We start from the raw sequence: 12,201 nt of genomic DNA on the forward strand, positions 1-12,201 counted from the left end.
AGAGGAGATTTACCAGGATGCTGCCTGGACTGGAGGGCATGTCCTACGAAGAAAGATTGAGGGAGCTTGGGCTTTTCTCATTGGAGCGAAGAAGGATGAGAGGTGACTTGATAGAGGGGTACAAGATGATGAGAGACATAGATAGAATGGATAGTCAGAGACTTTTTCCCAGGGTGGAAAGGGCTATCACCAGGGGGCATAATTTTAAGGTGATTGGAGGAAGGTTTCGGGGAGATGTCAGAGGTAGGTTCTTTACACAGAGAGTGGTGGGTGCGTGGAATGCGCTGCCAGCGGTGGTAGTAGAAGCAGATACATTAGGGGCATTTAAGCGACTCTTGGATAGGTACACGGATGACAGTAGAATGAAGGGTAGGTAGTTAGTTTGATCTTAGAGTAGGTTAAAGGTTCGGCACAACATCGTGGGCCGAAGGGCCTGTACTGTGCTGTACTGTTCTATGTTCTATGTTCTATGATCCCTGGATTAGTTTGCCTAAGGGACACTGTGGCACCAGAGGCCTAACTTTGTCTTCCTCTAGGCACTACGCCAGCTCTATTGAAAAGAAGCCTGAGGCCCAATATCAGGGGTGCCTGGTACCTCACCAGTCAGGTGCAGGGAATGTATCCTACACCCCTCCCTCCCACCTGCCCAAAGGTGGGCAAGGCTGAATTTCTAGCATGTTGAACATTGAGTTAATAGCCAGATGTCTCAACTTCACTGTGCACACATTCCATGTGATGCCCATGATGTTTTTCCCGGATGCAGCACTTTCCATTTGTCTTGTATTAAATTTAATCCATAACAGTTATGCCTACTTACATATTTCCTCTTCCAATTCCCAGGTTGCCTCCTCACAATCAAGAGATCTCATATTGGATGGATCATTCATGCTCAGTCATTCTATATGGAACTCACCATCTGAGATCATAAGGAGCATTGCCTCCATTGTTAAAGCTGATTTCAAGTACCATGGTTTTGTCTTTCATGCCAAACACGACTTTCCCCCTTTACAAGTTTTAATTCTGTATAATATCCAGGTCCAGGTACAAGACTATTGCTCCCTTATTTAAGTAGGCTCTTCTAGAACAATGTTGTCCATTAGAAATTGCTAACTAATCACAGGCTTGGCTACAGTGACAGCATTTTAGCCAAATGCATTAATTTTAGTAGAAAATGCCTTACATACGCTCACAATACAGGTATTTCACGTGAGCATATTTGCTAAAAAAACATCTACTATCATTCAGTAACCGAGGAACTAAAACACTCACAAAGATCAGGAAACACTCGCGCAAACTGCATATCATCTTACCAAAAACCCACAAAAAGGTTAACATTCACATGCATATGCTGTGTAAATATGAGTATTGAGAGTTACTAATCAGAAATCGAATTAGTCACATTTAGAATCCCAATTAGACAAATGTGACTCGTGACTACTATATTGGACAACACTGTTCTAGCACCTCATTTCTACCCAGGCTGTAACAGGAATATAAGAATACGAGGAGGCCATTTAGTCCCTCGAACCTGTTCTGTCATTCAGTCTGCATCCCAACTCCATTACTCTTCTTAGTTCCTTGATTCCCTTACCTAACAAAAATCTATCTAGCTCAGTCTTGAGCATTTCAATTCACTTACCGTCAACAGCCTTTTGGGGGAGAAAATTTCAGATTTTGGCTATTATTACCGAGATCATATGCCTAACAATGGAGTGTTACTCATTTTTATTTACTAATCAGACATCAGCCTAAATAAAATGCACACCCAGATTCCCAATTAGCCACATCTGGCTAACATATTGGATAACACTGGCCGAGGGCCATCTTCATAGTCCCTGAGTGGACAATCAGCACTTGGTTTTCAGGTCTGCTCTTCCCCTCTCAGTGAGATCGCCATTTACCACCATGGAAAGTTCTAAACTACTCTCTCAGTTTGGCACTGACACCCTCCAGCCAACAGCAGCTGAGCTGGAGAGACCAAGTGCCAGGGTCAGTAGCTTGTTTAGTTTGTTACAAAACTAAAGTAAATAGAATCATCTCTGCAAAGATCTTACAGTATGATATTCTGTGCTAATACAGGCTGTTGCAACTGGACTAAAACAGAAATGTGGCAATTCATCGAAGATATTAATACTGAAGTGTTTAGTTTAGAAAATACCAGTTTGGTATAAACCAATTACACGTCAGCACAGAAAACTCCTTCTCTACTCTCCAGTGTTCTATCACATATCGACTTGATTTCATAAATGAGACAGGAAAGAAATTTACAAAAAAAATGTATTAAGTTTATTCAGCGTGTGAAACATCCTTCATTTCAATACAATCTGATTTCGACGTTCGGTTAATATATTAAAAAGTGACTGATTTATGCAAACATTATTTCACTGTTGGCAGGAAAAAAGACAGAGGCGCAAGGGGAGAGCCAACTGTGCAACAGCCCCAACAAACAAATTTCTCTGCAGCACCTGTGGAAGAGCCTGTCACTCCAGAATTGGCCTTTATAGCCACTCCAGGCGCTGCTTCACAAACCACTGACCACCTCCAGGCGCGTATCCATTGTCTCTCGAGATAAGGAGGCCCAAAAGAAAAGAAAGAATTTCACTGATGTGGAGGCTGAATTTCATTGAATGGAGTAAATCTGCAGTCTAAATGGACTAAATCTGTGGTGTACATGGACTAACTGTAAAGTGTAAATTAACTAATTCTGCATTGTAAATGAATTAAACTTGGACTGCAAATGGACTAAATCTGTACTTTAAGTGGATTAAATCTGTACTGTCTTTGGACAAAATGTACACTGCTAATTGACTAAATTCACAGTGTAAATTGACTAAATCTGCACTTTAATCCTGTACTGTAAATAGACTAAAACTGCAGTGTAAATGGACTAAAGCTTCCTGTATATGGACTAAATCTGCACGGTAAATGGACTAAATCTTCAGTGTAAATTGATTAAATCTGCAGTAGAAGTGATTATGCTGAAAAGCTGCCAATTCTGAAGTGGGAACTGTTTAAACATGAATTTGCTGTGAATTTGTTACAATTATCCTATCACCAATGTTTTACAAAAATAGGGAGAATGTTTAAATCTACTGAACTGCAGAACTGCATTGTATAAAAAATACGATTAAACAAATGGAAGGGCCAGCTTTTGCAAGGGTGGGCTACGAGCTGGAAAGCCCCTCCTGCCAGCCACAGGATATCCGGAAACCCAGGGTAGGAAAATTGCCGGTAACTTCTTAACACCCGCAGTTGGCGGGTGAAGCTCTCGACTGCTTGCTCGCACCTTGGCAAAACTGGCTCTCTACAGTATTAACTGGCAGAAGCAATAAATACAAGGTTGTGACTGTTGAATAATACTGCAGTCAAAAACATTCCAGAAAGATGTTAAAAATGTCCCAGTCTAGGCAGAAATAGCACTGTTAAATGCACATTAAGATACTTTAATACATTATCATTATGCAGGGTTTAGTAGTAAGAATGCATGGATTTACACTGTACATTATATTTAAAAAACTTTGTGCACTGCATTGTTTAAACATAGTGATGATAGATTTCACAAAAAAAACCTTCCATTTTCCGCAGTGTTTGAAAACAGGATCATTCATTACAGAGTCTGGATTCAAAGACGAGCATTCCCAGTGAAATGTCATTGCAGTGCATTCCCAATGGGAAGAAAATCATGATTACCTAACAGACACCTCTCGCAGACAAGGCTTGGCAGCGAGAGGGTGCAATTGGACCATTGACCCCATCATCTCAACTTGGCATTTCTCTTTTTGTAACACGCACAAGTTGAATCAATAGAGCTTATAAATACAGTTGTCCTAACAGCAGTCTCGTTTCAATTTATTTTTCACTAGCACCAACATATCAACAAGCATGATTGAGGAACTGCATGAGAGCAGTTCTTTAGAATACAGTTTGCTTTTTTTTTTAAAGAAACAGCGCATGCAGATTTTTGAGGTATGTCATCTTTGGCTTCCATTTCTGCTAACTTTCTGCAAATTAACAATCCTAATAGAAAGCGATATTTACATTGTCCCCACATTAACATATTTATAGAATGTAACAGTGTGCCACCCTTTACTGGTTTTGTGATGAGATTGTAGACACGATATAATTCCAAACCTTTCATGTGCAGTCACAAGCTTTTATTTCCTCCTGTGGTCATGGAAGTAGCTGTTCTCAATGCAAAGAACAATAAAGTTATTTGCGCAGTTATACGAGCGCTGATCCAGGAGTTTTCCGCTCGTAAGTGGCGATGCGTTGCCAGTGATGGTCATGTCTGTTGTCCGCCATGCCCGACAGTAGTTTGTCATCACTCGGCCTCCCCTTTCACTGGACCCATGCCATATTATTTTGTGCGGCCTTGAAAATAAAAATAGAATTGCAGCAGAATTTTACTTCCCGGAGGGGTGTGAGGGGGGGGGGGGGGGGGGGTGGGGGGTGGGTGGAGTGATGCATGACTTGAACATGCCAATTTCGGATGAAATGTTAAACTGAGGCCTCATCTGCACTCTCAGGTAGACATAAATGAGCCCATGGCAGTAGTTCAAAGAAGAGCAGGGGGATTGTCCCCAGTGCCCTGTCCAATAAGGACATTTATAGCATTGCTGTCCCTGGGATAATGCTGAACACAAATTGGTTGCTGCATTTTCTACAGGGTACAGCAGTCTTCCCACTTCAAGAAAGATAGTGATCATAATTAAGTTAAATATAGTATGGTTATGGAAAAGGACAAAGATAGAGCAAGAGTAAAGTTTTAAGCTGGGGAAAGACCAATTTTACTAAGCTGAGATGTAGGGTTGAATGTTTGCTTTGGGGGCAGGAAACAGGAGCCGGGACAGCTTGGCGGGGCTGGGGAGGTGGGGGAAACAGTCTTTGACCTATAATTTGACTGGGCTTACTCCCTTAATTGGCATGGAATCAGGTTCCCTGTCCAATTAAGGGTGGTCGGTGGGATCTGAAAGCTGGGGGGGTGGGGGTTGGCACTCAGAAACCTTCCAGCTTCAGAGAAGCACCCAGCTGCAGTAAAAGGTAAGTAACTGAGAGGGCGCTTCAACAAGAAGGCACCATCTCAGCCACCTTTTTAAAAATTTAAAGTAAAAAAAACAGAAAGCAGCCAGGCCACCACTGGGGTGGGGTAGGGGAATTCCCTCTAGGCCTGCCAGGAGTACTGGCACCTGGCTGGCTTCTGGGTGCCTGCCTCCAGGCAGTTAAACAGCCCCCATTGTGTCGGAAAACTGGAGGCCAAATGGGATTTTCCAATTGGCCTCCATTACTTACCCTTAACAATGTTCTTAATGAGCCTAATTGCCTGCCCACCATGTGAGGATGGGTGGCCTTGCTGGGCCCCAAACACGCATCAGCCAAAATGCCCGATGTCAGGAACTGGTTTGGGAAATGGCATGCCAGCAAGTCTCATAATTTTCAGGCTCCGTCCGCCTATATTCCCGCAAATTCAGCACATGATTTGACAACAGTGGACGGGAAAGAGTCAGTCTAAGTTAAATCAGTGTCAGAGCAGTGGGCAGCATTCAAGGAGGAGATTGAGAGGGTTCAGAACAAATATGTTTCCAGAAAAAAAAGGGTGGGACTCCAAAATGTACCCCCCCCCCCACACCCCCACCCACAGATGTCAAAGAGCATAGAGAGTAGGGTAAGGTAGAAAAGGAAGCTTATGTCAGGTACTGAGAATTCAATACTGAAGAAAGCCTGCAGGAGTATAGAAAGTGCAGGGGTGGATTTAAAAAGGAAATTAGGAAAGCAAAGAAAGGACATGAAAAATATTGGGAAATAAGATCAGGGAAAACCCAAAGATGTTTTATAAACACATAAAAAGTATGACAATAACTAAGGAAAGAGTAGGGCTGATTAGAGACCAAAAACGTACCTTCTGTGTGGAAGTGGAAAATGTGGGCCTGGTTCATAATGAATAGTTTGTACCTGTCTTCACAAAAGAGGGGGACAATGCAGACATTGTAGTTAAGGAGGATGACTGTAAAATATTGGATGTGGTAAACATGGTGGGAAAGGAAATATTAAGGGCTTTAGCATCTTTGAAAGTGGATAAATCACCATGATTAGATGAAATGTATCCCAGGTTGCTAAAAGAAGCAAGGGAGGAAATTGGGGAGGCTCTGACCATCATTTCCCAGTTCTCGCTGGCTACAGGTATGGTTCTGAAAGACTGGAGGACTGCTAACATTGTACCATTGTCTAAAAAGGGAGCCAGGGACAGACTGAGTAATTAGAGGACAATTAGCCGAACCTTGGTGGTGAACAAATTATTGGAAAAAGTTCTGAGGGGCAGTGTTAACTGTCATTTAGAATGGCACAAATTAATCAAGGACAGTCAGCATAGATTTGTTAAGGGAAGGTCACGTTTGACTAATGATGAAATTTGTTGAGGAGGTAACAAGGAGGATCAATGAGGGCAGCACGTTTGATGTAGTCGACATGGATTTTAACAAGGATTATAGCAAGCTGGGGCTCAGTTGGTATCACTCATGCTTTTGAGTCACAAGCTAAGTCCTACTTAAGGACTTGAGCAAAAAAATAGGCTGACACTCCAGAACAGTACTGAGGGAGTGCTACACTGTTGTATGTGCTGTCTTTTGGATGAGACATTAAACTAAGGTCCCATCTGCCTGCTCAGCTGGTGCAAAAGATCCCATGGCACTATTTCGAAGAAGAGCAGGGGTGTTTTTCCCAGTGTCTTGGCCAATATTTACCCCTCAATCAACATCACAGAAACAGATTATCCGGTCATTATCACATTGCTGTTTGTGGAAGCTTTCTGTGTGCAAATTGTCTGCCACATTTCCTACATTACAACAGTGACTACAATTCAAAAGTATCTCATTGGCTGTAAAGAGCTTTGAGATGTCTGGTAATTGTGAAAAGCGCTATATAAATGCAGGTCTTTCTTTTTCTTTGACAAGGTCCCACATGGCAGACTGGTCAGAAAAGTAAAAGCTCATGGGATCCAAGGGCAAACTGAATCCAAAATTGGCTCAGTGGCAGGAAGCAAAGGGTAATGATTGATGGGTGTTTTTGTGACTGGAAGGCTGTTTCCAGTGGGGTTTTGCAAGGCTCAGTACTGGGTCCCTTGCTTTACGTGGCATATATCAATGATTTGAACTTAAATGTAGGAGGCATCATTAAGAAGTTTGCAGGTGATATAAAAATTGGTTGTGTGGTTGATAGTGAGGAAGAAAGCTGTAGGTTACAGGAAGAGAACAATGGACTGGTCAGGTGGGCAGAAAAGTGGCAAATGGAATTCAATCCAGAGAAGTGTGAAGTAATGCATTTGGGGAGGACATCAAGGTAAGGGAATACACAATAGTAGGATTCTGAGAAGTGTAAAGAAACAGAAAGATCTTGGAGTGTATGTCTAGAGATCCCTGAAGGTAGTAGGACAGGTAGATAGGGTGGTGAATAAGACATATGGGAGACTTCGCCTTTATTAGCCGAGGCATGAAATAAAAGAGTGGGGAGATTATACTAGAACTGTGTAAAACACAGCTAGATTTCTACGCACAGTTCTGGTTACTGCATTACAGGAAAGATGTGATCACACTAGAGAGGGTACAAAGAAGATTTACGAGGACGTTACCAGAAATGGAGAACTTTAGCTATGTGTAAAGATTGGATAGGCTGGGGTTCTTTTCTTTGGAACAGAGGAGGCTAAAGGGCAATTTAATTGAGGCATGTAAAATTATGAGGCTCCTAAATAGAGTGGATAGGAAGGACCTATTTCCTATGGCAGAGAGGTCAATAACCAGGGGGCATAAATTTAAAGTAACTGACAGAAGGATTAGAGGGAAATTGAGGAGAATTGAGGGTGGTGAGGGTCTGGAACTCACTGCCTGAAAGGGTAATAGAGGCAGAAATCCTCATTGTATTTAAAAAGTACTTGGATAGGCACTTGAAGAGCCTTAACCTACAGGGCAACAGATCAAGAGCTGGAAAATGGAATTAGGCTGAATGGCTTTTTCAGCCAGCACAGACATGATGGGCCCTATGGCCTCCTTCTGTGCTGTAAACTTTCTATATTTCTATGTTTTAAAGGTACCTGGTTTGCTGGAATGCACTTTGATATGTCCTGAGGTTGTAAAAGGCGTTATATAAATGCAAGTCCTTTCTTACTTTTCCGAGGTGAGAATCCTGCAGAATTTTCTTGGGAGAGTTATGAGCAGAGACTTACCAGGAAGAATCTTTCATGACGTTTCTACCATCAAACGAATAAATAGGAATGTCTGTGTTGAAATTAGCGTGGCTTTTAAAGATGGACTCCCAACTGTCAAAAAGCACTTCCCCCTGTCAGAAAAAAACAGGATATTTTTTTGAAATGAATCTCCATCCACAGTAACAAGCAGAGCTGGTGTTTCAATCAGAGACATCCCCACTAACAGGCTGGGCTGGGGTTTCATTTACTGTCTCGGGGTGTATATTGGCTGGAACAACTAGAGTATCTGGAGTGAACACTGAAACTTGCAACTACAATTATTGAGCAATGAAAGAAGCAAGCAGTGACCGCCTGAGCGGTACATGAGAGATAGAAGCAGCAGTAGGCCATCCGACCCTTTGAGTCTGCTCTGCCGCTCAATAAGAGCATGGTTGATCATTCAGGAATATGTGGCCAAACAGACAACTGTCACAAAATACCATCATATTTAACTAGTCCCTGGAACGCTTGGAATGTATTCTGTACCTGGTGCTAACATGCTCCTAGATCTTTAAGTGTAACTGAAGTAAGAATAGTCTGAAGGGTAAATTGTGCACTCCTAGCTTCTATTTCTGCTCCATCTTCACTTTGAGTGCCGCTCCATGTTGGATGTGCAGGCTTTATCCTATTTGTTTTATGCAATACTGCAATGTCCACTTACAATAAACCTGGATATAAAGTATCTTCATTTATCTCAATTTATTCTGATCCCCTAATTCACTCACCATGCAACAAAAAGGGAAATATATATCTAGTTTAATTAAATAACCATCCATTTATCTGAACACTAATCTCTTGTTTATACACAGAGAGTAGTTGAATGCTTCTCAAATATGAATGGAAATCCTCACCTCTGCCAAAAAGCACATTGTCTTTGTCTGTGTGCTGACTGAAACTCAGTTTAGCTTTGTCTAATTGGTAGTTTGAATTGGGAGTACTGCATTTCAAGCTGCCTAATAATAGCTTTGTCTTTGTTCTGTAAACATTGATAAGAACATGGAGAGATTAAGCGAGAGGGTTATTAATCTCACCTAGTCCACTTCTTCTTCTCAGACATGGTCCAGTGGCAGCATCCTCACCTCAGAGTCAGAAAGTGTGGGTTCAAGCCCCACTCCATGGCTAATCTCGGCTGACACTCCAGTGCACTGACAGAGAACCATGCTGTCATTAATGCCATGGGATTATCTATAAAATGGCATCATTTTGAAGAAGAACAAGGAAGTTCTCCCTGGTGTCCAGTTTAGCATTTATCTTTCAGCCAACATCATTAAAACAGATGACCTGGTCCTTTCTCTTATTGCTGTTTGCAAACTTCTGCTGTGTTTCCCTACATTACAACAGTGGCTGCATTTCAAAAGTACTTCATTGGCTATAAAGCACTTTGGGACGTCCCAAGGCCGTGAAAGATACTATGTAAATATAAGGCTTTCTTTCTCGAAGGATTTCGAGCCAATCCATCTACTAACCATATCTCCAACTCTAATATCAGGATTTGCATGCAATGCAGTCAGTTGGCTCCTAGTCTGGGAAACTTTTATTCTTATGATTTTATGATTAATATGGTTCATGTACTTATACCCGTTGTCTCTCTCATCCTCCTTTCATAGATTTGAGTTCCATCAAATTACGACTCCTATCTGCGCCCCTTGAAAAGTTTCAATGCACTTAAACTGGATGTAGGACACCCAGTGATATCATTGAGCTGTTTTGGATGCCCATGTAGCTTTTCCTGATATATACCCACCCTATGGATTTACTTGTAAACTTGAATAACAGGGCAACAATCTGGGAATGTGAGTGTCGTTATCAATTGAATAAATGCTATGACAGTTAAACACTATCCTGTTTTCTTATTATCTAACTTTTCACCAATTCATAATTTAATTGCCAAATTTATTTCATGTCAATTACCAACTTCATGAAAAATATTGAATTGCCTTAACCCGTCTGACTGATCGTGTCCTCAATGAATTCTAATAAACACCATTGACCTTCCAATCATACTTCTAATCAACTTGTGTTGAAGTTTTGTGTTGCTTATTCAATTTGTAACGTGTTCTGAGTGACTTGAGCAGCTGAATTTCTTTCATTCATGTGTATCTGAGAGAGAACACAAGAACAGCAGAGAAATGGCTACTTTAAAGGGATGAAATCCTGGGAGGACTGTACCATCATTTTAGAAGGGAGTTCTAGAGTTTAGACATGGTTTATAAACAGGAACTCTTTTGTAACAAGTACAATTGCAGGAATATTTAGTGAATAAAGAAGGACTGAAACCCATTTTCTTAAGTTTTGTGCATATAAAAATTAGATCATGGCTGAGCAGCAGCCTGATTATCGAATCTTAAAGCACCGAAGCAGGTTATTCTGCACATCATGCCAGCTCTGTGAAATAACATCAAATTAGTCCCACTCCTCTGCTCATTCCCCATTTCCCTGTAAATGTTTCCTTTTCAAGCGTATATCCATTTCCCTTTTCAGTAACCCTGTTGGAGGAAATCATCCGCATCGCTATCTCCAACAGACTCACTGACCAGTCATCTATCTCTTCAATATAAAAGCCTCAGGACCGCTAAATTCAGCTAGAAGCCAGCCAAATCACCAAACTTCACAGACTTTTTTTTACAAAGTGATTCCTGACAATGCAGCCGGCCACTGACTTCATCAGGCTGCACCAAGGTGTGCACTTGCGCAGACGGGCTCCTGCTCTCTGCTGCGTTCCGACTTGCCAGGACCAGTTAGCACATGCGCCGATGACGTCATCGCGTGACGTCTGCATCTTCAGGCAATGCGCCTCTGTGCATGCTCTTTACGCGTACAGCAACGCAATGCTAACGTATACACCCATGCATCAAGCTCCGCTCCCCCCCGGCTGCTCTCACTGGCCATTCCGCTCCCGCCCTCGCTGCTCTCTCCGGCCGCTCCGCTCTTTCGGCCGCTCCGCTCCCCCCCTCGCTGCTCTTTCGGCCGCTCCGCTCCCCCCCACGCTGCTCTTTCGGTCGCTCCACTCCCCCCCTTGCTGCTCTTTCGGCCGCTCCGCTCCCCCCCTTGCTGCTCTTTCGGCCGCTCCGCTCCCCCCCTCGCTGCTCTCTCCGGCCGCTCCGCTCTTTCGGCCGCTCCGCTCCCCCACCCCCCCGACCCTGGCCCGGTCTGCTCCTCCCCCGTCCCCGGGCCCGGCCCGCTCCGCTCCCCCACCCCCCACCCCTGGCCCGCTTCGCTCCGCTCCCCCACCCCCCACCCCTGGTCCGCTCCGCTCTCCCGCTCCACTCCCCCACCCCTGGCCCGCTCCACTCTCCCGCTCCGCTCCCCCCCTCCCCCGTCCCTGGCCCGCTCCGCTCCCCCCCGCCACCCCGGCCCCGGCCCACTCGCTCGCTTTCTCCCTCCCGCCATTGTGTGCTGCCATGTGTTTAGGTCAGGTTGCCTTCGTGTGATTATTTGAGCAGCGCCATCTTTAGTCATGGCAGCTGCCTGAAGTTGCAGACTGTGACGTTATAGTGGCACATGCTGCATTTGCGCATGTGCCAATGCAGCGCCACCTAGTGGTAGTATTGTCAGTGAATGCAGCCTTTTTTTTAATGGACTCTAACTCAACCAATCTACCTTTCCCCACTCTGTAACCTCTAGTGTGTGTGAGAGTGAAAGTTGGTGCATTTTTTAATTATTTTATTAGTTCAGTTTAGGTACAATAAAGTTAACTTTGAAAACCTGTTTGATTGGTTCTTGTTATGATCATAGCAAGTAAGTAATCAAACACCTACTGAATTGGCCAGTACATCCACTTTAAGAAAGAATTAAACCTGTTGTGGTCAAACAAGGAGAAGGAAAAGAGGGAAGCCCTTCGATCCCTCCTCACTTGTCCAAAACAGTAGATATTCAGACGAACCAATCAAATTTGCTGTGCAAAGTCTGACCTAATGTTAACTTCTTCACTCCATTCCCTGTGACACTGGAATTGTTGCTTTTCCTCT

The 12,201-nt window shown here is 43.3% G+C and overlaps 1 protein-coding gene across 2 annotated transcripts in view; it reads right to left on the minus strand.

Moving 5' to 3' along the window:
• Positions 1–2,498: 2,498 nt before the first annotated feature.
• Positions 2,499–12,201, minus strand: part of LOC137370090 (collagen alpha-1(XV) chain-like) — a 304,386-nt gene continuing 294,683 nt past the window's right edge. For both annotated transcript variants that reach the window (XM_068032221.1, XM_068032220.1), the window contains 2 exons: positions 8,213–8,325; positions 2,499–4,371 (listed from right to left, as the gene is read on the minus strand). In XM_068032221.1, the coding sequence (XP_067888322.1) occupies positions 4,155–4,371; positions 8,213–8,325 (330 nt within the window). In that variant the 3' untranslated portion in view covers positions 2,499–4,154. The remainder of the gene's footprint in view (positions 4,372–8,212; positions 8,326–12,201) is intronic.

This window comes from Heterodontus francisci, chromosome 5 (assembly GCF_036365525.1).
Source record: "Heterodontus francisci isolate sHetFra1 chromosome 5, sHetFra1.hap1, whole genome shotgun sequence".
Classification (NCBI taxonomy): Eukaryota; Metazoa; Chordata; class Chondrichthyes; order Heterodontiformes; family Heterodontidae; genus Heterodontus; species Heterodontus francisci.